This window comes from Beta vulgaris, chromosome 5, assembly GCF_026745355.1.
Source record: "Beta vulgaris subsp. vulgaris cultivar EL10 chromosome 5, EL10.2, whole genome shotgun sequence".
NCBI classification, from domain to species: domain Eukaryota; kingdom Viridiplantae; phylum Streptophyta; class Magnoliopsida; order Caryophyllales; family Amaranthaceae; genus Beta; species Beta vulgaris.
The window spans coordinates 59,807,979-59,834,941 of NC_079206.1; the positions used below are offsets into that span (position 1 = coordinate 59,807,979).

Here is a 26,963-nt window from a genome sequence, read left to right on the forward strand (position 1 = left end):
TTCTGTAATTGATTATAAAGGTTTTTTGCACCAAAAGTGCGCCTCCCCTTGCTCCTCAGTGCGCCTCCCCGAGGCGCCTTAGTGCACCTTGCCCCTTTTAAAACTAAGATACTACGCAAGAGCTTAGCAAAATGACTAAGGAAGACCTTGTTGTGCTCTATATGGCCACCAAGTCCCCTGATAACATAGGGTTTAGTTTTTTTGCAAAGGTGATATGAGATAAAGCAAAGAGGGCTTTACAAGGGGCAGTTAAAATAGGTGACATGATTTCTCTAATGGCCATCTGTACGGGGGTTTGGGGGAATATTTAAAGCAATTAAAGGCCGTAAACATTAGACAACAACCTTTTTCTTGACCTTGATGCTTGTTGTATATGCAATGGCTCCGCCCTACCCTAGACCCCAAGCGCTATAGTTGGCTTGTTAAGGATCTTCATCATTGCTACCTTTCCAGCCCCGAGGCCAGTAGGATTGATAGGGAGGCGAAGAATGTTTAGGACGTTGATCGTGAGTCCGATAAGGATAACTCATCATCCTAAGCTCAAAATGTCCCCCCCCCCCCAACCTCAGCCTTCCTTCTCTTCCATCTTTGATTTAGAAGATGCCATCACCTCTTTCTCCCTAACTCAGAAATCGTATGTTTTCTATGATGGATGCATGCAATATGACTATGATGGCATGATGGTGCAAAAAAACCAACTTTACAACTACCATGTAGAAAGAGGTGATTTTGCACCATATATGAACTATCTCCAATGGCCCTCCAACATGGACCGGTTCCCGATTGGCGAAATGCCTAACCTACCTATCCTTACCATCCTCGCGGTGATCCCCCCTTACGACTATGCACAAACCCGGTTTTAGACCCCAACTACCTTTTGTTGCCATCCCAAGAGGACTAGTGGTAGTAGTGGTATTTCCCACCCCCTTACTATAGGTACCCTTTGGATACTTTGGGGTTTCGGAAATTTAATAATGCATAGAGACACAATATGGCAACTATTGCCATGATTACGATCAACACCACATATTTGAATCATTGATTCTACTTGGAGCTAAGATAGTTTTGTGCTAATGGAGTAGCAAATAGCAATGTAGGTTTGAGGTGAACCCAAGGGAAATTTAGTAATGCGTAGATACACAATATGGTGGAATGAAGAGGTAAAGGAAGATGTTTGGGAAACTTGGGATGCTACTTGAAGATGGGAAAGTGTACGTCAAGATAATAATGGACGTATGCGGAGGAAAGAACAAAGGCAAGAGAACCATTTGCAAACACGAAGGTGGGTAATGATGGCTAGAGGTCTTTGCATGGTGAAATTTATTTTTGATATAACTTTAATGTTGGGGATTAAAAGATTAAATGTAGATCAGAACTCGGAAGAGTATTTTAGTGAACTTATTAATGAAGACCAAGTGCATTAGAAGATTTGTCTATCTAATTGCATTATATACGTAGAGTATGTGTGCAAAAATGTTCAAAGTACAAAAGTGGAGAAGGCATCATACTGTTATATAGATTGAAATCAAAGAGATTAGCTAATGCATGTTAAAATGTTTTCCTATTGAACTGTTGATGTTAAAACTTGGAGTTTATATTTGGTATGAAGAATGATTTTGATCATAAGGCTGCTGACATCTAAATGTCACCAAGTTGCTAGAAAAAGTTGCTATATTTCTAGATAGGCATTCTTTAGCTAATCTTCAGATGTGAGGTGAACTTTCTTCCACTCTTGGTCAAGGAAAAAATACCACGGATGTTGTCGCGATTGGGGTAACGTAAGGTTGTCGCAGAAGTGGCTTGTAACGGATGAATGGAACGAACTGCAGCCGACACGGCATGAATTTTTTCAAAAAATTTACATTAATATGTTCTGATCTTATTTGCATTGTTTTAGTTTGTGAAGCATTATTTCAACATAATATAATCAAATCTATCAGAATATCATGTTTCATCAGCTACATAATTAATTCAAAAAATATTTTTGGTTAATGTTTGAAAAGAAATGATTGAAAGAGGATAAAAAAACGTTCTTACGCGGTGAATTCGCGTTACAGAACGGACAATACGGAAGTGTGCGATTTTTATTATAACGTTTTGTGATGGGATTTGGCAGAACAGCAAAACCAAAATCCTACGTTGTATGAGTGATTTATGTGGAATGTGATGAAAGTTTTTCTTGATAACTATTCTTGGTGAAGTTCATGGAAATTGTCTATGCACAAGGACGAGATCATGTTAACTTGTTAAGTCTTCCAAGATCATGTTAAGTCTTTGTAAATTTGGTTATCAAATCGCGATCAGGCTTGGATACAAGGTTCAGCCTTGGTTATTGATGCAAAATTCTTATTTGGAATTTTCTGGACTTGAAGGCATAGGGTGCAGTTTTTAGTTGTTGAAGTTACGATTCTAGCTAGGGGACAAGGATCCTTTTCTTTGCTATCCTTCTTTTTTGTCAGGCAGGATGAAGGTTCCATCCCTTGGGGGGAGTAAAGGGAAACCAAGAGTGAGCTTAATTAGATTGAAACCCTGGGCTCTCACCCTTTTCTTTGTTATATGTACGTATCTATGAATTGTAAGTATCAAAGGTTCCTGTGTTGGGCCGAAGTTGAAATGAAGAACCCAAACTTGTATTGTTAGGTGTGATTGTGTTGAATCCCTTAATGTCTGAATGGTTATTCGACTCTTTATCTATTCTACATATCCAGAAATCGTGTCATTTAATTCTCCAATTAAGGAAGCTGCATAATATTGAGCTTGTGTAGGTTGGCACATGCGTTTTCACACTTAATACCAAATAAAGCGCAATTTGATGCAGGAAGCTAGCAATTTTTCTGCTTTTTTTTTACAGCTGGAGGTTTGATATTCTATACATATATGGACTGATTTGATAATTTTATTTACAATTTTTATCCATAGGATGAGGAAGATGTGAAGGCGATTGGACGCTTATTTGCTGATATGGGTGATGCATACGCACAATTGATTGCTACTGGTAGGAAAGCTACTTATTTAAGTCCTCTTTTGCTATTGCCTGTCTGCATGATAATTCTTTTTGACATAAATTCTGTCCTTGCTTGAAGTGAGAAAGGATTCCAAAAAATGGAATTGATTCATGTATTACTCTGTTTTTGTTTCCAGTGCAGCCAAACTTCTTCTACCTGCTACCATTGTTAAACCTGCTAAGGAAAGCAGCAAAACGATGAAAAAGTATACTGCATCTTAACATATTGTGTCATTAAGTTATTGCTCCCTATTCGTAGTAGAAATCTGCCTTTGTTCTCGTTCCGAACTTCATGGGTTTCGTGTTATGCACCATGTAACATCTGAATTCTGAAAGGAACATATGAGGAGCCAGAAAAGCGAGCCATGGTTTTTCTGGATGTAACTCAAGATTGCAAGATTGTCTGTATAACACAGAGTTGTGATTCCCTATGCTGCTGTTCTGTTGTACTTTTCTGAATCTGACCTGTTACTTCTCTCTGAATCACTTATTAGGTTCTGATGAGTCAATGATGATAGTGCAAGCATTACTTGAAGTAGCGTCCCACTCAGAGTTTGATATTGCTTCTATGACATTTAATTTTTGGCACAACCTACAAGTTTACTTGATCGAAAGGTAGATTTCTTTTCTTAGTACTATATTACCCCCCCCCCCCTCCCCCCCTTAAGTTTTACTGAAGAGAAGCTTCTCTTTGAAATTGCTTATATACCAGGGATCTGTACCTGTCGTTTGGTAATGAAGCATCCATTGAAGCGGAGAGAAATAGGAGACTGCTAATTTTCCGTTCATCATATGAATCTCTGGTGTCCTTGGTGAGTAAAGACATGATGTGAAAATTCGTGAATAAAGTTGGGAATTTTGATATGGCTTGGATTGCTTTATAGAACTCCGTACCACGCAATAACTTGTGATATATTTTCAAGGTAAAAGTAACTTTATGTGGCTACACAATTTTTGTTAAGCAGAGTCGTCTTTACAGTTTATATGAAATGTATTTGACCTAATGTTCTGTCGCTATGTGTTTTAGCAGCATGCTTTGGTTTAGTTTTTGCCTGTCTGGGGCATGGATTTAAAATTTGGCCGTTGCATCATGTAACGGTCATTGTGTAACGGATTTTAAACTAGCAGTTCCATCAAGTTTATAATTTGGCTGGTCCGTTACGTAATGGATTATGTTATGCAGTAATGGGGTAATCATGTATGTTTGGTTTGAGGACTATAAGATTTAGATGAGGCAATCTGGATTTTAAATTTAATTAATTCTTGAGTGATTGCCTTTTGTTTATGATTACAGCATTGCATGATTGTTTTGGCAGGTCAGTTCTCGGGTTCAATACCCTAATGATTATATGGAGCTTTCAAGGGAGGACCTCAAGGATTTCAAACAAACAAGATATGGTAATATCCTACATCTAAATTGGCGATTTGATATAATTTATAGAGTCTAATATTGGTATCCGACGCTTTACCAGACTCCGTGGTTAGTTTGATATCTATGGCTTATAGAAATTGCTATGATATTGTTGTCCCTACAGGCTTAAATTTAATTTGTCTTTTATGAAAATAAAGATATTTTTCTCTTGTGACTTCTGTCTTCTGTGCTGTATATGTGCAAAAGTGGAACACATCCGTAATGGGTTTCTATTCATGGATCACCTTTCCCAATATAAAGCCTGGGTCGTGCCTTTTGCTGTCGTTGACTTGTTTTCCCTTGATGTTGCCAGCTGTTGCAGATGTTCTTGTTGATGCGGCGCTGGTTTTAGGTGGTGATACAGTGCTGAAAATACTCTACATGAAACTTGTTCAGGTGTGATATTGTTGTCTTCCCTCTTACTGTTACCCTATTCCGTTGCAGTACAAGTTATAATATGCCATGGCCTCATTTATGCAAGTGTTTTCTTATACTGTATAATTCCTCATAAGTCTGGGAAGTTCATTCAGTTGATGGTGGCTCATTAATTCTTTGTGTTATTGTCAAGATGGCTCTTTTACATTACTTTCTTATTGATTTATTCATGTTGATGGTGGGAAAATAGATGGCTTCTTGACCAGAAGCAACTGAATAAGGGACATCCCAAGTCGAGAGTCCATAATTAAAGGAAAATGTTCATTAAATTAGCCAACAGTGTGATCGTTTCCTACTTCTCATATCTTACATAGAGCAATTAAAGTAACAAGTGTATGATTGATACTTCAGCTACATCAGTTGTATTGTTCCTCTTTTTTTTTCTTTTTTCTGAGAGTCTAAAAGAGACCATAAGAAAGCTGGTTAGTAAGTGCTTACTCAATAGTATTTATGATGGATGCTTTAGAGACTGCTGCAGTCACGCTTGTAAGGGTATGTTGCACACTGGTGGGTGGAAAACCTCTGGCCTATACATGGAGGTCTTAGTCTTCATTTCCAGTGACAACAAGCTATCCTTTTTTTCACTTGGTGCTTAAGGCTGGATTATCTGGAACAGCCTGTCTGTTTTGCAGAAGGTAAGAACATGCATATTTGACTCCTCATGCCCATCTTAGTGGAGAGCCTTCAGCTAGTTTCGGAGTTGCTGTTATAGACTGAATCTGTTGTGCGTAATCTATATTGATGATGTTCTAGTTAGTGTTTGTATGACATTAGACTTCTGGCAGTTCAGGTTTCAATGTAGCAGACCATGATCAGAAGGCCTTTTCTTAAGATGCATATTCTAGCTGAATTTACTTTGCCCTCAACTTGTTTGTGTCCACTCTGCTACTCAATTATTTATTTTTTGTAGCCATTGTTGCGCTTAAAAAATGTGTGAGTATTATTATCATTATGGTATTGGTTCTGTTGTTTGACTTTTTCTGTTTCTAGAATTTTATTCTTTGCCTTTTTTAGTTATATCTCTTTTTTCTAGTTATCATTATGGCTGGCCTATCATATCATTTCAATACCCAGAAATATAGAATACTGATATCCTCTTTGAAGTGGTTGGTACTGGAAACCATTTATAAATTTTGAATGGATTGACAAATCGGAACATCTTATGTTTATGGTTGAGTAGTTTTTGCTTTTTTGTGAAATTGATTTCTCAGGCTGTGACAAGCTGCGGAAATGATCAAAGTAGTGAATGGCGTCCAGCTGAGGCTGCTTTATACTGTATTAGAGCCATAGCAGATTATGTTTCCAGTGTGGAAGCTGAAGTGATGCCTCAGGTTTGAAAACCTTCCCTAGCTTTTTAAAAATATGCATGATAGCATTTGATTGTTCTGCTTCTATTCAAATTAGTCAAGTCTGATCACCTGTATTTCCAATATTTATTTGATGGAAATGATGTCAAACTAGTTTTTCTGCTATCACTTTAAACCTCTTTAAAGTGTTCGCTTTCTGCAAGAAAGTCATTAACAACATCAACATCATCCATATGCTTTGAGATGACTAGGAGACTGTTTACAATTGATCATTTATCCAATATGCAATGGTCGTCTACTACTACATAAATAAATAAGTCAGCAGTCTGATGAGCCATTTTAGTTTTAGTCCATCCACAGTAAATGGGGCTAGATTGTTGATCTGTGGCATCATTCAACACTTGCTCTCTGTCCTGCAAAATTGTCTACATCAGCATTTTGCAAAGTTCAAGAAAGTTTGCAACTTCTTTTTGAAGTTTAATTTGTCTAAATCGCTCGCATACTTTTTATGGGATTCTTAAATACAAATACGAGCGCTATAATAAAGTGGAAAATGGGCAAGGGTATCATACGAAAGTGAGAAGTTGTACTTCTGTTTCATAAGTAGATGTATATATAGGACATTGCGATCTGAAATATATTCCAGTTTGATTAAGACAAAGAAAGTCACTTTAATCTGCCCGTAGTTTATATTTTGCAGGAATTCGCTGGCTAGGTCCTTGGAGTAACTCCTCTCTCTACTCCAATTAGCTATGTATCTGCTTGAGAAGAGTTTCCTCACTCTGATATATAACACAATTTCACCATAATCTAGATTAGACCCATTAAGTTGAGTTTAAACCAGGAGTTTTCAAGTCAAAAGAACAAACCCTGAATGGCTTGATATAGCTGGATGAGCAACAAGACTAAAGCACTCCCTCCGTTCCAAATTAGTTGCCACAGTTTCCTTTTTCCCGTTGTCCCAAATAATTCACAACCTTTTTGGCAATCATTTTCTCTCTACTTATTCTCTAGTCTCTACAGTTGGGCCCTACACATACCTGCCCACTGTTTATTTCAGTTTTTCTGGGCAAGGGTAATAGTTTTGTCTTCTATCTAGAGTTTAAAACCCATGTTTATTTCAGTAAAGCTTTAAGCTGATGAGATACAAATTGCTGCAGGTTATGTCTTTGCTCCCGAAGCTTCCCCGTCATCCTCAACTACTTCAGACTGGTAAAGAAATTATGCCGATTTCATGTCCCTTTCACTGAAATTGATGAATCTGTCTACTTTTTCATGTTTCCCTTTCCTTTTGTTCTGGTAATTGAAGGAAGGATAGGTAGGTTCGGTTAAAGGATTGGAGAAGTCTGGGGAAGAGGTTTGCAACCATAAATATGGTCAACATTGTGCACTGTTTATTTCATATATATCTTTTTGCTTATGCTAAGTCTTATCCCAATTCCTGCTGTACTTGAAAGAGTTAGAGCACGAAAAAAATAATATGAAAGGAAGGTAGAAAACAATCAGAGCTCTTCAAGGTTATGTAGCCCATTAAATCTCTTGTTCTCAAATCATCATACTCGTCAAAATCTTCTAAATAATCTCCTTTTTCGCCAGTGGCTTTCGTATCACCCCTATTCTCCTCCGAACACCGTGATTCTATGAGATGCTTCGGAACAGAGCTACTGGCACGATCCTCCCCCTCTATCAGCTTGACCAGGGCCATCCCTTGGTATCGTCAACGTTCTAGAGATATAGCTAGCATTATAGGCTTCAACTGCTCGACTAAATGCACCCAATGTCAAAATCAGTACCATCAAGCACAAAATCATCATCTTCATCACCAGAAGAGTTCTCTTCAATTCCCCAAGTAGCCGCTCATTATATCATCAATCTCCAAGTAGCTGCTTTTATCGTTTTGGTGTTGCAAAGCATGATGTATCTCACAAAGACCATTTCATTTAATCAACCTTGTGCAAATATGTTTCTCTTCTTGATATGAAGCTGTTAGAAGTAAAAGCTTAGAGGGGGGGGGGGTGAATAGAGTAATTTTTTTTCTGTACTTATTACATACATACATTTGTGCACCCTTATGCCTCAACAAGTACATTATAGTGATGCTCCTTCTGCCTAGAATAGCTTGGACACTTATAAGTTCACAGGTATTTTAGGGGATAAGTTGTAAAACTGCAGCTTAAAGCATTTCTAGTTAACGCCTGGGGAAAAAATTGAGCGTACGTAAGTAAATGAGTATGTAATGGTTGTCTAATGAGTATAACTAAGTGAATATCTCTGGTTAGTCTCATGAGTAATTTAATGAGGATTGTTAGGCATCCAATTTGACTTGAACAAGGAGTCAAATAAACATAACTCATTAAACAAACAACCAGCAAAGTCAAATGAGTAGCGGAAATCTGTGTCTTTTGTATCTTTGAATCGTAGCACTGATAATCTTTTTTTACAGATGCTCATTGTGTTTTTCATTACTATTCATATTACCAGTGACTGTTAATGTGTAGCTAAAAGTGCCAGGTGTGATGTGGTAAGCGTTTCTATGTTACTATTTGTAGAAAATATAACATGCCCTCTAATGTTAACTACATGTAATGTAACACACTCCGTACTTTGATAAGACAAAATAGAGAAAAGATGGACATTTTATGAAAGAAATGATGATAGCGGAAATATCGTGTGACACAAAATATCAAAATAAACTAAACAAACATGAAACCCAATTAGAATAATCCAAAAATATCCATAAAGAGGCAAAATGACCTCATAAACCCAATGTAGTAAAGATAAATTAAATAAAATGTTTCTAAAATCCTAAATAGCCTTTCTATCACTGCCCATAACACGAAATAATCACCTGCAAAATATATCAACAAACATCCACAATTAGTAGGGGAGTAACTAACAGCTCTCCCGCCCCAATTAGGATCTATATAAGAGTTATAAAAGCTTTAACATTTTTAGCATGCCCTCTAATTAGAAAGAAGAATAAAAGGTACCATTACGAGCCCAATATAATGCACATGATTACCAACTCACAGCAAGTAGTTTATGGCATAAAATAAAGTAGCTTACAAACCACATAAAAATTCCAAGTAATCTGTATTGATATAGCTTAAATCATTTCAATCTTAAAGAATTAAAATTCACAACCATCTACCTAATACGACACTAATAGTACATGAAGCGCACCTACACATTCTACACGCTAAACAGCAAGCTAAAAGAGTACAGCAGCAGTCAGATGTTCACATGCCTTACATACACTTAACACACCACAGCAACGTAATAGAAGCACACAACAGCGATTACAGCAGCAACATAACAGTAGGTAGTGCAACGAATCAAAGAAGCAGCAAGCTGTGTAGCAAGGCAGTAGCATAGCACGGAAAGCATGGAAGAAGCAATACAAAGCAACCAAAACCAATTATCCAAGCACACTACACCAGTAGCAGTGCATGGCAGCAAACGAAAATCAATCTTTAATACAAGTCTTACAACTTATAGTCTCATGCTCATAAAAAGAAATAAATGGTAGAAAATTTTAACATGAATTCCTAAAATATACTGCAATGGATACTACAAAATTGACATATTACTAAATAGATAAAGGCTCTGTTTGGCAAATAGAGTTTAGAGTTTAGCTGTTAGAGTTTAGAGTTTGCTGTTATAGTTTTAACTTTTTTATTCAGTGGATTTGACTGTGGATTTGACTGCTGTTTACATATATGTGTTTGGTAGCACTTAGCTGTTTGATAAAAGCTGATAAGTATTGTATGATGTAAAATGACAATTATAGACATTGGTCTTTATTAATAATAATAATAATAATAATAATAATTTTATCTTTTATCTTTCATTTTCCTTCTAACCCACCCCACTACACAACAGTATGACTAACCTCCATAACCCTTTCTCTCTCCTCCTTACCTCTCCTTTTTCTCTTTCACTTCCTTCCTACATATTTCATTTTTAAAAAATTTCTAAGACTAATCTGTGCAAAATCATCTCATCGTCATCATCAATCGCTTATCAAGAATCATCATTGTCATCAAAAATCATCAAGAATCATCATCATAAAGAATCATCAAGAATATCTAATCCTCGTAAAAAGAAAAAAAAGAAGAATCATCATCATCAATCGACAATTTTCATCATCAACATAAGGCAACCTAAATCATCATCGCCATTCATCATCACCATCAGGCAGCATCACCATCTTCGATTCTTCATCAGTGGTGGTGATTTTTTGACTTGTGGTGGTTTTTTTGGTGGATGTTGGTGATGGTGTTTACGGTGGTGGATTTTCATGGAATTGTTGGTGGTGGAATTAGACATTGGTGGTGGGATTGTTGGTGATTTTGCATTGAGTTAATAATGCTAATTGGTGGGCAAAATTGTCTTCAGAATTTTTGGTTTGCAGAACTCTAAACAAAACGTTGCATTTTGGAGCGTTTTTGTTTTGAGAGTTTTGACCCCAAAACTCTATTGCAAGCCTCTTCTTACCAAACACCCATAAAAGAGTTTTGACCGGTCAAAACTCTAAAATGGGTTCAAAACCTCTAAAAGCTGATGAAAAAGCTTAGTACCAAACAGGGCCAAACTCATGAAAATAAACATATAACAAGAATTTATTCGCACCCAAATTCCTAACATAATACTAACTCAACTTAAGTATCAAAACCAATATAATCCCTATATGAAACCTAATCGATCTAGGGTCGCCGCTAGTTACTGGAGGAATGAAGCAAACCATCTTGCTCTCTTCTTCTTGTGCGGGATCGTCCATCGAGCGCTCGTCTCCTAGCAACCCAAGTGCTTAGAATACCCAAGATTAGTAGTAGGAAGAGATGGAGGTTTTGATGTCTAAGAATGTAGGGAAAATGGTGGGTTTTTTAGTAGAACAAATGATGGATTCTTCCTCTCTCTTTCTCTCTCAAATGGCCGAATAGAATGGCGAATTGGACTGGTTTTTGCTGTCCACAAAACAGCTCTAAGTGATGATTAAAAAGAGGAGTTATAAGGCTTAATGATGTGAGGTTAATTAGCTTTTAGGGGGCTTACAAGAAGGGGGTTACAAGGTTACAAAAACATCCCTTCAAACTCTTCTATTCCTCTTCCTTAAGCTGATTTTTCTGCCAGTTCTTGGGGCTTAAGTGGTCGGTCCAGTTTCGTTACATAAACGGTCCAAACGTGCTAGAATATCGGTAAAATAAAATACTAGCTCAAAAGTGTTTTCTCAAATACTAGAAAAATATCTAAATACTAATAAAATACTTCCATGTTCTATTATTATTGCAATATTTCCCTTAATTGGAAGTTTCACATTAATTGCAACATTACTAGATTTTGACTAGGTTTTCTCTCTGTCTCTCTCCTTATCACATGGGTCCCTACATGTTGCAATATTAATAAACGGAGGAAGTAAATTATATATATATATATATATATATATATATATATATATATATATATATATATATATATATATATATATATATGTATATTAAGTTGACAAAATAAGCATTTATAGGATATAAAATATTTTAAAGAATAAAATTTTATACTTTTAATGGAAATTAATATTTAAGGATAAATCACCGCGAAAAATTAAGAGCGAAATTTCGGGGTGTTACATGTAATATATTCTTTTAGTTTGATGAATATGATGATGATGCAGAAGAATTGTTTAGATGGTTTTGGTCAATGACATGCATGGTACGCTTGTAACCATTGTGAACATTTTCTCAGTGTGCTTGACAATTGGGGCATATTCTAAATGGCTTGATTCTTCATCTAATGGACTCTCAATTCTGCCTTCGCTGGTGGACATTCTTATGGGTGGCATGAGCACATCTGAAGATACTGCAGCAGCTGCTGCATTGGCATTTAGACACATTTGTGATGGTAAGTTCTATGTCTTGTAATGATTTAGCCATTTCATTGCGTTCCTTCTTCCCTTAGAGGTTTGGCTTTACTCAGGCATTACTTTCCTTTGTACATATGTTATCAAAAAATTTCAAGAGGTAGACGTCTTCAGATTAATGATAAACCATGAACAAGTTTTTACTTGTTCGTATATTAGCACTTTTTTTTTAGTAGGAAGTGAAGCTCTAAATAACCATCTCTGTAAGATATGGACAACAGGATCCAATATCAAGATGAAGAAACTCGATTTATAAGGAAGTGCATCAGCGGATACTTGCTGCAAAATTCTGAGTTAATGCTACGTTGTGAAGCTGTCCTTTCCACAAATTATTTATAGACTTGTGGTCCTGTTTATTTTATCTTCTTTCTAGCTTCTAGCCTTGTTTGAAATCTCTAGTTGGGATCCCTCTTATGGATCTGAAATCCTGTTTAGCTTCTCTCTTGACCTCAACTTACTTTTGTAGATCTGCTCTAGAAAAACTGAAGTTTACACAGTTGCATGATCTGATAGAGACACCCACACCCCGCCCCAGTATTCTTCATCTCTACTTGTTTTTGTTATGGATACATCCTATGTTACCACACTTACAAAAGGCACTTGAGTCAAACAGATAAAGTCTTTTATTTTATTTTTGTAAGTTTTTTGCTCCTTTCGAAAAATTTAGGCTATTGACTAACTATTAATTTTGCCTAACATACTGTTAACCAATATAATCCTCTTACTTTTGTCTCTACTCATACCAACACTTCTATTTTATTTTCTTATCACTAAGCTAAGTGTTACTTACTATCTGTAATCTATTTATATAATAATATTCTGGGATGATCACACCCATGTCTAACATGGGTAAGACACGAGTATGGCAACTGGCAAGATAGGAGATACTGAGAAAGAACTGAAAAACGTAGGTCATATCCTTACCTGCAGCATGCAGAGTCCGAGGGGAAGATGACTTGACTTGTTTGACATTTTCAAGATCCTTACAGATTAACCTACTTATGGAATTTAGATTGTAATATTTTCTTAAATGCTGCTCGCTTACCTAAAGAATTAACAAATAAAGTTGCTTTATTCAACATTTGCTGCTGCAGAATAAATCAATCTAAAATGAGATGAATCAAAATTTATGTTATATAATACTTCTTCTGTTCAGGAGAAGGGAAACAGTTCTCTCAGTAAGCTCTTACATAAAAGAGAGGAAGTGTTTCATTTATTTTATAGTGGAGGAAGTATATATCATTAAGAGAAAGATAAAATAATCTTTCTTCATTAAAGTCAGATAGTTGATCGAGAAAGCATCACACCAAAAGGACTACATATAGTTCTATATCCTTTTTTATGTTTTGGGATTAGGATCTGGAATTGGTGAAAAAATTTCTGCTCTTCAATTCTTTGTGATGATAATGAGTTTCTAAAGGGGTGTGCATAAATATCCGACCCCATTGACCCGACCCATGATCATGCCGATCCGATCCCGTAATCCGGATATCCAATCACGTTTTTTTGGTGTTCAGATATTTCGGATCAGATGTCTGAAAATGGTCGGATCAAATACATAATGGATATCTGAAGCATGGGAATTCAATCGGATATCCGGACGAATATCCGAAAATATATGGTTCCATGACCGGATATCCGAAAATACCCAGTGACCTGATTCGAACAAAAACTTATTTTTTAAACTTTTGTCTGAAAAATCAATATTTTTTTAGTCACTGGATATCCGATCCTGAAATCGAATATCCGAAATGTTTTGGGTTAGATACGGTTCGAGATTTGGCCGATCCAAACATTTTCAGACATCCGCTGGCTTCTTACCTATTAAAATATGCATTATGGTTTGTCTGCGATTGATAAAAGAATTATGCATGCAGATTGTCGGAAGAAGCTGTGTGGATCTTTAGATGGCCTCTTTCATATCTACCAGAGTGCGGTCTATGCGGAAGGTGGAAACTTCAGAGTATCTGCTGAAGACTCTCTACATTTGGTTGAAGCACTAAGGTATTATTGTTTGTTTAAAATTGCCATTGAAGTGTTTGTCTGCTTAATGTGTTCTGACAGTTTTTACATTATACAGCATGGTAATTACAGAACTTCCTCCTGACCATGCGAAGAAGGCCCTGGAGGCATTATGCCTGCCTGTTGTTACTCCTCTTCAGGTTCACTATTTTTACGATAGAATATCACTTCAGTATCTCTCTGTCCATTCTGAGGTTAACGCATATTTCCTTTTTTCTATATTCTGAACAATCAGGAAATGATCAATCAAGGTCCAGTTAGTCTGGGACAGAAAGGTGCTCGCGAGCTTACTGTTCACATAGATCGACTGGCATATATTTTTAGGTAAAATTGATCCATCCAGCTGTGTTGATAGTCGATAGATGTTTGACGCTAACTAATGGTTCTTATCTGGTATTAAAATTCTTTAGATATTTGAATCACCCTGAAGCTGTAGCAGATGCAATTCAGAGGCTCTGGCCGATTTTCAAAGCCATCTTTGATGTGTAAGTATGGGAAAGTTATGCTTGGATGTGTTGGTACCTTCTAAAAATGTGTTCCCTAACTCTTTTCCTTGACCGCAGACGTGCGTGGGACATGCGGTCAATGGAATCTCTCTGCAAGGCATGCAAATATGCTGTAAGTTCTGTTAATCTATAATTTTCTCAGTTAATTGATAAGTTAAGCTGAGTTTAAAATTCTGGCTTCAAGTTCAAAGCGCTTAAAATCTATGTTTACATAACTCAAATTTTAAACTTCAGGAGTTAATTATTGTAATTTGCTTGTCATCTGTTTGGATTCACCTTAACATTCCTCAAACGAGAATAATAAAATATTTGGACCTCTCTTCTGTGCTGGAAGAAGTTGCGAGGACCAGATATTAGGACTTTTAACTGTGTGGCTTACTGGTTGACGAAAGCAAATAAATAAAGTTAAGAACTTTCTTCAGAGGATGGAAGGCCAACCTGAACAAACTTCTGTTTGATCCTGATTACATTGCAAAAAAATGTACTCTAGATATATACATATTCTCTACTGGCCTCACGGCGAGGGCAAGGAGCTATCTATTAAGTTGTTCTCTAGGATACGTTGTTCTACTAAGTGGAGGATTCATTCTTAGCAGTTATCTTATGCAGTACCTTTGTTATCATATACTTTGGCTGTGTCTTTAATGTGAATGTATTTGTTCTTTAGGTCTAGGAGTTATATCCTACTTGGCTTGACGAATACACTATGCTACTTTTATTCTGAAGTTTTCGAATAGTCAGGATTATTGTGAGACTTCAAATTGTTTTCCCTTAGATCGTTTAGATGTTTCACCAACAATTGACATGATTTTGTTCTTCCATTTGGAAGGTAAGAACTGCTGGAAGGTACATGGGAATCACAATTGGCGCCATGCTAGAAGAGATTCAAGGACTTTATCAGCACCATCACCAGCCATGTTTTCTGTATCTCTCAAGTGAAGTGATAAAGGTACAATTTAATTTTCTTCATATTAAGGTGGTTTTGCATTCATCTTAGCATGCCTTCTGGATGTTATTTGGCAGATCTTTGGGTCTGACCCATCTTGTTCAGACTATCTGAGAAATTTAGTTGAAGCCCTCTTTAGAAGAACAGCTTGCCTTCTTGCCACAATCAGAGTATGTTCTGTAGTTGTCCTGAACTTCTATAATTTTGCAATATTGGTGTTGGCAGTCGATCATATTTGAGCATTTGTCAGGATTTTACCACCAGACCGGATATAGCAGATGATTGTTTCCTCTTGGCATCAAGGTGCATCAGATACTGTCCGCAGATATTTATTCCATCACCTGTGTTTCCCTCATTGATAGATTGTGCTATGATTGGGATCACAGTTCAACACAGGTATTATTTGCCTTTAATTTTCTCTTCGTCATCCTAAAGTGGAGCATATATTTGTTTATAATCTTTTCTCATGTTAATTAAATATACTTGCTGTAATGGCTTAGAAGAGATTCTGGGCCAAATCTTTCACTGCCTAAGAAAATTGAAGAATTGATATTCTGTGAGATTACTCACTTGTTGAAGTCATATAAGTTTCCCTGCCGGTCACAGCTCAAATTTGAAAAGAGCATTGGTGTAATACCCGTCTTCTTTCTATACTCTGCTTCCGCTTTCCATATCAAGTAGCTCTTGACAACATGTATCTTTTGTGGAATCTGCGATATATAGTGGTCGTGTGCATGAATTTTGATTTGTGAGACTCACTCTAGAAAGGAACCTTGTTTGCTTCACTCTCTTATTTCATCCTACTAATCACATAACCTAAAGCTACATGAACTTGCAAATTGTGCACCTCATCTTTATGTTGGCATTATCGAATACTGCTCTGCTACTATGGTGTGCAAGTTATCATATATTTGAATGAAAATTTGATGGATTTGCTCACATTTGTGCAAAACTTGCTAAAAACTTTGTTGCTTTTGGATCATTCTGTAATGTGATGCCAGTAGCAACATAGATTCTAGTGGTGCAAAATAGGTAGTGACTACTACTATTCTATGTAGAGATGGCAAACAGGTGGTTTGGGTCGGTTATAGGTTGGCGCGATGAATTCCCTCTGCCTATATTTAACTACAAACCCATCATCATGTGATAAGCTTGACTATATTGAATCTGCCATTGGAAAATTAAATCAGTGAGAGTTGATTGAACAATATTGACACACATAACCAACCCCATTAATGGCTCATCAAGCACCGATCTAATTGGAAACTATGGGGGTTAAGTATATATACTCATTCACTTCAAAGAAGAAATCCACCTGGTAGAAAAAAAAAAGGCAGGGATTCGAAGACCATTAACAATGAGCAACATATGATAATATGCATAAAATTGATCTTACTCTTTGACTGTGCAAGGAACTTGTCAAATGGGTGACATTTTTATGCAGTTTGGTCGTCGGTGGCCCTGGATTTTCTTTGTAAGGTTGTTTGAGTTGTGATTGGTGACATTTTTATGCAGTATGTAGGAAGGATAGTGGTACGGGGCATTGGTGGTAACATGGAGGTGATCGTGGTGCTAGGAAGAGTGGAAGTAGAGAGAGAGGGTGTGGTAGAGGGGAAGGATAGGCATGTGGGAAAGTATTGGTGGTTGATGGGTTTGGAGGAAAGGAGAGAAGGAAGAAGTTAGTATTAAACAGGCTACAGGCTACAGGTGAACCTGGACCTATATAGGAACAGAAACCCCAAATTTAGGATTACTCCTGATTCATGAGTCAATCAAACTTAGCTGTATGAGATTAATATGAGAAGACGGCAAGATGCCCCAAATTTCAGATTTATGATGTCAATATTTCCATCAAAAAAATTCTTAGAGCGAGCACCTAAGCATACCATGTCACTAAACACAAGTTGAACTGAAAGTAGATAAGAGTTCAATCTAATTTTCAGCTGAAAAAAATTATGAAAACAAACTCTTAGATTTTTTGAATATCAATACATTTTAGACCGGGTGTAGGCAGGCTTTAAGTTAATTTGGTCTGGCAATATTGTCTTCGTATTAGTTCAATTATTAGGTTTGTCTAGCTTTCAGATTAGACTGGTAAACTGGGTGGGTTTAAAAATGTTGTACAGTTGTGTATTCTCTAGTGTGAGGGTGGTTTGAGTTTTGAGCAAATTAAAATGGTTTACTTCAGGTTGGTGTAGATTTTGTCGAGTCTAGATCTTGTGTGGTAAATGGTCAAGGCATAGTAAAGTGGGTGGGATGGATTGAGTGAAATTTCTCCATAATCCATTGTTAAAAATCAAGTTTAAGGGATCCGTCATGTTCTTGTTACTTCTCTCTCTGTCTCCAATTTCCACTTTTATATCTGATATAATGAAGCGTATTTCTTTGTTGTGAAGCTGAAGAACTAGTTTGCAAAGTCATGTAGGATGACTCATCTTGAATGATGTCTATGGATATTTTCGCATGTGATTAATCAGTAGTATTAATGGTATAGATGCCATGCTTGACAATTGTCAACAAATTTCTCTTGTTCTTTGTTATTGCAGGGAAGCTTCAAATTCTATCTTGTCATTCTTATCTGATGTCTTTGATCTTACAAATTCACGTGAGGGTGTGCAGTACCAGCACATTAGGGACAACGTGATCATTCCACGAGGACCAACAATCACCAGAATTTTGATAGCATCCCTTACAGGAGCTCTTCCAAGTAACCGATTTGAAACAGTAAGTTCCATTCAATCTAGGAAAAGTAAAATATAGTTTCCTTCACAGCACAATTGCTATATGGAATGAGTTTGGGATTAGTGATTAGAAATTCAGTAAACAATTATCTTCTTTCATTTGGTATGTGAATAGGGTTTGGAATAAATAGTAAATTATATTAGAACACCTTTGTTGATACTCTCCATATCTTCTCTTCGTCAATGGCAAGATTTTCTTTTATTGTTAAAGTGATTTTCCAAGTCTATGGACTATCCTTAGGCCATAACCCATAAGGTCTGGATCGTTGCAGTAGAAGGATGGGAGTGGGGATCGTTGTTCCAAAAGTATGATTGTCTTGTTTGTTTCATGGGATGAAAGACTAGGAAAGGGAATAGAACCTGTCCGTTGTCATGTTTTTCCTACTAGGGGGAGATTGCTATTAGCATGTAAATTTTAGAAGTGTATAGATTGTAAATAATCAAATGCTTTTTACTGAAAAGGAGAACAGAATTAATAGTGGGATTGTCTAGTAAATCTGTTTTACATTCTCAGTCTATTCTAACAACTACTTGAACAAAGAAATAATCATTATCAACGAACTTTTCAATCCCCGATGCGATGGCTAATCCCTACTTTAAAAACTGCAAACTCCAATATCGATTTTTTAAATATCATTTTATTGTAAGGAACTGTCAACTAGAATACATTTTATATGTTCTTCCAGTCCCCATTTTGTTCTACTTCCCATTTCCCATAAAACAATAAGAAACTGCATAATACCCTACTCCCTGTTTCAAAAATAAGGCTATCTAGGTTCAACTCTAGCCACCTAACTAGAGCAAACTAGGAATATGAAGTTCTTTTCTTCTAGTCTTTCTTGTTCATTGAATCAGGATAAGATGGTCACTTTATTTAATTTTATGTATCTAAGCTTTTGGTATTTCGAATTTTTCTTCCAACTTTACCTTATTTTTCAAAACAGACGCCCCTATCACAAAGTTGCATTCCGAGAAGCTAATATTTTGGCCTTATAATTTGCAGGTAACTTATACACTTCTAGCACTAGTTCGAGCTTACCAAGTAAAAGCTCTGGAATGGGCCAAAGAATGCATTACATTGATTCCAAAAACGGCTGTGACAGAAGTCGAGAGCTCGAGACTCCTGCAAGCTTTATCCGATGCAGCATCTGGAGCTAGCGTTAATACTGTCATGATTCCGATTGAGGAACTCTCCGATGTTTGCCGTCGCAATCGGACGGTCCAAGAAATTGTTCAGGATGCTTTGAAACCCCTAGAATTGAATATGGTTCAGAGAGTATAGTACATGTTCAATAAAGGACAACTGCACAGCTTTTGCTGATAGAGAATACACAAATTGAAAGGGCTGTTTTCAGAAGGCCCTTGTAGAGCAGCTTTATTCGCTCCACTGTGTATTTATATATATTTTTTAATTGATTCATGTAAATTCCACAATTTTTTTAGAGGTTGTGGCTTATGGGGGGTGGGTGGGGGAGGGATTGGGAGAGGGTGAAATGAAGGTTTTGTTGTATCTATTACAGTATTACGATAAGAAGTGCCAATGCAAAGTTCAGCGTGGTTTGGGTTATTGGTTGTCAATCTTTAGTGCTTGTGTGTGTGTAGGATACCTGATTTAATTTTTTAGACTTTGGATTTTTCGGATTGGATATTGGAAAAGAAAAAGTTTGGATTTTTCGGATCGGATATTTGAAAAATAAGGATCGGTGTGTGTATGTAGGATACCGGATTTAATTATTTCGGATATTGGAAAAAAAAAAGGATCGGATCGGATTTTTCCGATATATTTGATTAGAATGAACATTAGACGAGTTGGACGGGTAGTCGATGAGTTCCATCACTGCTTTGCAATCTGAAATTGTAGTAAAGTTATTATGCATATCTCGCTCAATAGCAATCTCAATGCCTTCTTGGAGCTCATGAGTTCCGCTATAGGGGTTCCATAGCATATCTTTGCTCCCAAAAAGACCACCACCCAATTGCCTTTCGGCTTTAGTATCTCTAAAAACATCCTTCATTTTTTTGTGTTTGCATGGGTCTTATATGCAATGCATTAATGGAGGATAGCTATGTCGAGAAGGTAAGGTCTTCCGTTTAACTTTTCTATCCATTTATCAGATAATAAACTACCACACTAATAAATGTTGCAAGCATGTCTGTTAATAAATCTTGTTGTCTGAAATAATTTAAAGATCACTACAAGCTAGAGGTGGTTATTGGTTTAGTCGAGTTGAGCTTCGTGGTCCATTTTGAGACGAGGTGTCGGGTTGGATGGGGCCAAACTCGAGCTTTTTTTGTGCCCAAATCCAATAAATCGAGCTATGCCAACAGTAGGTCCTATTTTTTTGGATTAAACTGAACTTAATTGTTTGAATTAAATTAAAATTGTGAGAAATAAATTGAATTGAAATTAATTTTTATTAACTCAGTCCAATAAAAATAGGATCATAATATCCTAAATTAGGACAAAGTAAAATTATGGTTGAAAGTAACATCTCAAAAAGGTAAAATAATACCCACTGATACCCTCCAGTCTCCACGAGTCTTAGCCATCACCATCAAACACACCCATTAGCTCCTTTACAATTTATTATCCATTTATTACTACTTTTATCAAATTTCGTAATGATAATTTACATATTACATGGATACAAAAGAGAAAAGATTAGGCATTTAACTATTACTAATTATCTAACTTACGAAATCTGAGTACATAGGTACTTTCGTCATTCTAGATGAAGTGAGGCGCAATAATTTCTCTATTTCGCATTTAGATATCTACAAATTAAATATTTCGCCTTTTTATCACAAAAGTGGCTCAGTTAGCAAACCAGTTGAATATTGATGATGTTTGGCGGAGTATTTATGATTGGTATATTCTCTTCCTAGTGCAATGCACCCAGTTGTGAATGCAATTTGTTGCTTTTTCCCTCCTCTTTCTCTCTCTCTCCTCTAAGATGTAACCCGCGATCCTTCCTGCCAGCCAAATTCTATTCTTGGCTGGCTTCACTAAACCAACGAACACTTTAAGCAATACCAATTACCAATACTACATCATCTTTGCCAGAAATCACTCACTTGTTTCATTTTTCTAGCTCACCAAAAACTAAAAAAAATGGTGTCCACATCACAGCACACCAATTCCCTCCACAAAATCCTAGCTTCCAAATTAACTCTCACAATCCCACCTTCAAAATCCTCATCTTCTTCTCCTCCTCCCACTGAAGATTTCGATTTCTCCGATGTTTTTGGTCCTTCACAATCACCTTCTTGTTCCCAATCTCCTTATTTAGGGGACCCACAAGTGATTCACAATCGTTCTCACTCTTTTCTGGGTCCCTCACCTCGTTACAGTATCCCTACTTCACACCCATTTCATCAAACTCCTGAAGAAATCATCTCTAATATCACTGATGATGATGATGAAATTGAGGTGAAAATTGAGGATGAAAATAAAGATGGGACTTTTGTCGAACATTTGGTGTGCATAGAGGAGGAGAGAGAAGATGAGGTAGTTTCTAAGGTGGGTCCAGAGGATTTTGAGATTTTGAGAGTGATAGGAAAAGGGGCTTTTGGGAAGGTGTTTCAAGTAAGGAAAAAAGGTGAGGATTGTGAGATTGGTGATGATTATGATGAGGGTGATGGTATTTTTGCTATGAAAGTTATGAGAAAAGATAATATTATTAAGAAGAATCATGTTGATTATATGAAGGCTGAAAGAGATATTCTTACCAAAGTTGTTCACCCTTTTATTGTTCAACTTAGGTACTCTTTTCAGGTAAAGATTTATGTTTGTTTTTTTCTTTTTCAGGGAAGGTTTGATTTTGATTGGGTTTTCCATAATAAAGTTGTTCATTTGAGCTTAATGATTTTGAAAGTTAGTACTGGTTGTCTGTTGACTGTTATAGTGTAATTTGAAGTGAAAAGGTGACAATTTTTTTAGGGCTCAATTAGTAGTTAATTATTGTTCTTTAGTAGGTGACAAGTTGTCACTTAATCTGGGCTCAGTTACTGGTGAACTGTGCTTCTTTCTTTCAAACTCTGGAATTGTGTTATAATCATGTTATAGCTTTTTAGGAAGCCGGTATTGAGTTTTGAGATTGCACCATGTCACACCATGAGATTGTGTTTTTGCAGTGTTTTAATTTGTGTTTGTAGTAACACTGCCACTGAGTTGGGAGTTGAACTGTGATTCAGTTCTCTGTTCGGCGTGAAGGAATATTGCTCCTTGTTTGTTTTGGATGACTATTGGTGGATCGTTGATCATGTTAAAGAGTCTCAATATTGCTATGCTAACTTTAGGATGTGATCTTTGAGAGGACCGGCGTGAAAAATCTTTTCCATAATGTTACCATTGAATTAGGAAGTCGAATTTCAGGCATAGTGATTAATGCGATATTTTGATGTCTGGAGATCTTTTAATATTGTGATTTGGAGGGCACGGGTGACCAACTTGTTAGGATATTATAGTTACTGGGCCTTTCATTTGCCGTTCTACTTCTACCACATCACTTAAGACACAACACTGGGAGTATATGAAGCTGGACACATAATGATGTTCATTTGTTGGTAAGATAATGTTGATTTCTTGAAGGCGGATGGTCATGCGGGGAGGGGAGAAGGGGAAGAGGAAGGGGAGAAAGGACATGTTTGAAATCAAATGTCAATACAACCCGTAGGGTTATTATATATACTTCCTCCGTATCAAATTAAATAAAACAATCGGGATGACATGGACTCCTAGGCAAAATTTCTTAAGGTGGGATTAACAAAAAGTAATAATATGTGGGTATGTTAATAAGGAGAGAGAAAGTGGGGCCAACAAACTAAAAAAGGAGTTGAATGGGGAGCCAGATTACCACCGAGGCACTGCCACCACCACCACAAAGACTACCACCACCACCGAGGCACCGAGGCACTGCCACCACCACCACAAAGACTACCACCACCACCGAGGCCCTGCCGCCGCCACCACCACCGAGGTACTACCAGCAACCACGACAACCTCCCTCCCCCACCCCTGCCTACCCAGCAATCCCCCACCCTCCCCAACCCCTGCATTCCCCCCACCCTCGCGCCCCCACCCCCCCCCCCTTCGATTTCGGACCTCTAACACCCTCCCCCTTTGATTTCGGACCTCTAACCCCACCATCGCGCCCCTTCCTGCTATGTCCACCACCACCCAAAGTAGGTGGGATGATTTTTTGTGTGTGGGTGGCTGATTCTATGGTGGTTAGGGTTTGAGTTCGTGGCTTGATGGTGGTTTGTGGTGGATGGGTGGTTCGTGGTTTATGGTTTTGTGGTTGGCCGGTGGTCGTGTGTGGTGGTTTGGTGGTCACGATGGAATGGGTTGGTGGTGGTGGTCGTGTTTTGTGGTTTTGTGGTTGTTGCAATGGGTTGGTGGTGGTTGGCTGATGGTTGTGTGAGGTGGTGCCGGTGAAACAAGGTGGTGGTAGGGTGGTGCTAGTGAGAGTAGGTGGTGGTTTGGTGGAATGGCGGTGGTCAATGTTGGTCAAGGTGGGTATTGGAGAGAGAGGGGGTGAAGTTTTGGTAGATTAATGTTGGTTAGGTTAGGTTAAGGGGGGATTAATTAGTTTTAGTAAGGGTTTATGTGTAATTTCACACTCTAAATATTTACCAAAAATAGAAAGAAGGAAAGTGTTGCATTTAATTTGAAACATCCATTTTTAGAAAGTGTTGCATTTAATTTGATACGGAGGAAGTAGTTGTTTGAGTACAAAACTTGTTTCCTTTTTTTCTTGTAGAATTTATGTGAATATGTTCGCATACCTCAACTATGATGTCATGAAGATTCTCTGCTAGCCTTCTAGTCATAAGAGGCCTGGAACTTCATCCTTGCCTCTAGATGATCGTTCACTTGTATCAACCGTCCTAGCTACATGCTCACATTGTAGCACACTTGTTGCTCTGGCAATTTATATAAGTGTGGTTCTTGCTGCCAATAGTCAAGGCTGGAATTTTCTCAAGCTTCACTGGGAATATCACAAAGCTCAATCAATAAAATTCCCACGTGTTGAACATGTATCATTTTTATAATCCTCTCTCCCTTTAAAAAAAAGGGGGGGAGTAAAGATAAATCATTGAAATTTAAAAGGATTTTCTAAGTGCTCTAGTTTCTGAAACTTGCGCCTAAGTAGTTTGTATATTATGTTTATATTATCATAAACATATTGTTGATGGACCAAAAAAAGATTAGTTTGATGAAATTCCATATAGTAAATTAGGTTTAATCTTTTGTGCCGTGCTCTTTGTTATTTACCCCCTCTTTTTTTTTCTGTTGCAGACCAAGTCTAAGCTTTATCTAATTTTGGATTTTATAAACGGAGGACATCTGTTCTTTCATTTGTACAGACAACGGATGTTCAGGTATGTCATATTCTGTAGCTGCAATAACCCAACTGCATGTTCAATTGACTTAATACTAGTTTTGGCATATGTGTTCGGGTAGTGAGGATCAGGCAAGACTTTACACTGCTGAAATAGTATCTGCTGTATCTCATCTTCACAAGAACGGGATTGTGCATCGTGATCTTAAACCTGAAAATATTCTTATGAAGGCTGATGGCCATGTAAGAAATATGCTTTACACTTCAGTCTTATATAGGATACTGCCTGTTAGAGTTCATGCATGCCATTCGAGTACTTGGGTCATTCCTTAATGCTTTGTGCTTTTTTGCTTACTACAGATTGTATTAACTGATTTTGGACTTGCGAAAGAAATTGATGAATCAAGTAGAACAAATTCTTTGTGTGGAACCATGGAATACATGGCTCCAGAAATTATACAAGCTAAAGGTCATGACAAGAATGCTGATTGGTGGAGTATTGGGATCCTGTTATATGAAATGCTAACTGGACAGGTAGACTATAGCTTCCTAGCATCCACATTCTGAAGTCTGAGTTTCCTACTTTGGCCCTGTTCTGTTCAACTTATTTAATTTATTTAAGATCTTATAAGATAAGATGTTCTGTTCAACTTATCTTCACTCATTTCAGAAAAAAATAAGATAAGATAAGATAAAGTAAGATCAGATGAGATAAATAAGTTAATTAAACAGACCCTTTATATTGATTTATGAGAACTTATATTTCCTCTTTTTCCCCTCCCCTTTCTTGAAAGTGGCGGGAGGCAATTCAATAATCTATATATATTTGAAAGCATTTGCAGATGCTAGCTTACTGTTAACAATAAGGCATGGTGTTTATAATTCACTGGATCACTGGTCTCATTTACCAGAACAGATATCATAGGGTATCTGGTTACCTGGTTCTGTAGTTGCAATGCAGTATAACAATTAAATTGCAACATGATATTGTAATTCTATCAAGATTCTCGAACTCAATATGAGATACATCATTATTTATTAGCCTGGAAACATATGGTTCTAAAAAAGACCTTTTAGTACTACACCATTGCTCTCTTTTAGATGTTGATCCATTACTATGTGGTAAATGGTAATGACTGAGCCCCTTGCCCTCTCTTTTAAGCTCCTCCTTCGTCAAAAGCATGTAAATGTCTTGTTCTTTTTTCTGTTTCCGCAGCCACCGTTCACACATCCCAATAGACAGAAGCTCCAGCAGAAAATTATCAATGAAAAAGTGAAGCTTCCACCAATGGTAACCACTGAAGCTCATTCTTTGCTCAAAGGGGTAAGTATACCTTCCCATCCAAATGCCACTTTCTACACTGATTTTCCCGGTCCAATTAACGCTGAACCGCCCCACACGCCCTGCATTGGGCCTGGTTGTTGAATAAGTCTACCCTGAAGTTTCACCTTTTATTTCTATGTGCCAATTATTGCAGTTGCTGCAAAAGGATCCATCAAAGCGGCTCGGTAGTGGACCCACAGGTGCGAATGAAATCAAGAGCCACAAATGGTTCCGCCCTATTAACTGGAAGAAATTAGAAGCAAGAGAACTGCAGCCCAAATTTAAGCCAGATGTAAGTGGGAAAGAATGCACTGCTAACTTTGACAAGTGCTGGACGACAATGCCAGCAAACGACTCACCAGCGTCTACACCTACTGGCAATGAACATTTCCATGGTTATACATATGTTGCTCCCAACCCATGGCTTTCATCTGAATGACATGGCTCTGAATGGGGATGATCATGATTCCCTTGCAACATACTCTACAGAGGGAAGTGGCTCGACAAACACAAGCCGGTTCCAACAGGCAACAGAGACTCGATATTATACACGGTTATGTTGTAGGAGTATATAATATCTGAAATTAGTGATCTACATTTGATGCTTGAAAAAGGTGGTGAAAAGAATTGTCATTTTTCATGATAGATATCGAGTTTGTGAAGCTTGTAGCCTGCCTTTGCTATATTGAGCTTAACTCTCCAAGTCAATTGATTTCTGCTTCTTTATGTGAAAATCTTCATCTAAAGCAGAAAAGAAAGAGAATTACCAGTTAAACACGTTCTCAAACTGTTATGGTATTAATATTATATCTTCACATGATCACATCTTGATCGCTTATCTTCGTTGTATCTTGTATAAGAGATTCTGAACACCTTTCCATTTTCCGAAGACCAGGAAAAAAAAAAATGACAAGCTTCTGAATTGGAAACAGAAAATGACAATTTCCATATTAATCGATACCCTTTTAATTTTGTTGTCCTATATAATTGATACATTCGTAAAATG

General features: G+C 37.2%; 2 protein-coding genes across 4 annotated transcripts in view; both read left to right on the top strand.

Moving 5' to 3' along the window:
- Window positions 1-19,723, top strand: part of LOC104894169 (transportin MOS14) — a 29,734-nt gene extending 10,011 nt beyond the window's left edge. For both annotated transcript variants that reach the window (XM_010680345.4, XM_048644190.1), the window contains 18 exons: window positions 2,920-2,995; window positions 3,499-3,619; window positions 3,717-3,816; window positions 4,321-4,402; window positions 4,729-4,811; window positions 6,062-6,181; window positions 7,318-7,369; window positions 11,900-12,055; window positions 13,952-14,078; window positions 14,155-14,236; window positions 14,332-14,420; window positions 14,507-14,581; window positions 14,660-14,714; window positions 15,432-15,551; window positions 15,626-15,718; window positions 15,799-15,944; window positions 18,095-18,272; window positions 19,293-19,723. In XM_010680345.4, the coding sequence (XP_010678647.1) occupies window positions 2,920-2,995; window positions 3,499-3,619; window positions 3,717-3,816; window positions 4,321-4,402; window positions 4,729-4,811; window positions 6,062-6,181; window positions 7,318-7,369; window positions 11,900-12,055; window positions 13,952-14,078; window positions 14,155-14,236; window positions 14,332-14,420; window positions 14,507-14,581; window positions 14,660-14,714; window positions 15,432-15,551; window positions 15,626-15,718; window positions 15,799-15,944; window positions 18,095-18,272; window positions 19,293-19,571 (2,034 nt within the window). In that variant the 3' untranslated portion in view covers window positions 19,572-19,723. The remainder of the gene's footprint in view (window positions 1-2,919; window positions 2,996-3,498; window positions 3,620-3,716; window positions 3,817-4,320; window positions 4,403-4,728; window positions 4,812-6,061; window positions 6,182-7,317; window positions 7,370-11,899; window positions 12,056-13,951; window positions 14,079-14,154; window positions 14,237-14,331; window positions 14,421-14,506; window positions 14,582-14,659; window positions 14,715-15,431; window positions 15,552-15,625; window positions 15,719-15,798; window positions 15,945-18,094; window positions 18,273-19,292) is intronic.
- A 1,359-nt stretch (window positions 19,724-21,082) lies between these two features.
- LOC104894170 (serine/threonine-protein kinase AtPK2/AtPK19) lies at window positions 21,083-26,795 on the top strand. 2 transcript variants are annotated; one of them, XM_010680346.4, is made up of 6 exons: window positions 21,088-22,064; window positions 24,591-24,673; window positions 24,756-24,876; window positions 24,994-25,167; window positions 25,850-25,957; window positions 26,112-26,795. In XM_010680346.4, exons 1-6 carry the CDS (start codon window positions 21,402-21,404, stop codon window positions 26,394-26,396), a joined length of 1,434 nt encoding a protein of 477 aa, XP_010678648.2. In that variant the 5' UTR covers window positions 21,088-21,401; the 3' UTR covers window positions 26,397-26,795. The 2 variants fall into 2 exon arrangements, with proteins under 2 accessions (XP_048500145.1, XP_010678648.2); XM_048644188.2 differs by lacking the exon at window positions 24,756-24,876 and having other exon boundaries at window positions 21,083-22,064; window positions 24,659-24,673.
- Window positions 26,796-26,963: the final 168 nt, after the last annotated feature.

Coding starts and splice junctions, on each gene's coding strand:
- LOC104894170 (XM_010680346.4), top strand. CDS start 21,402: ATGGTGTCCACATCACAGCACACCAATTCCCTCCACAAAATCCTAGCT. Junction 22,065..24,590: donor AACTTAGGTACTCTTTTCAG/GTAAAGATTTAT, acceptor TTTCTGTTGCAG/ACCAAGTCTAAGCTTTATCT. Junction 24,877..24,993: donor TTATGAAGGCTGATGGCCAT/GTAAGAAATATG, acceptor TGCTTACTACAG/ATTGTATTAACTGATTTTGG.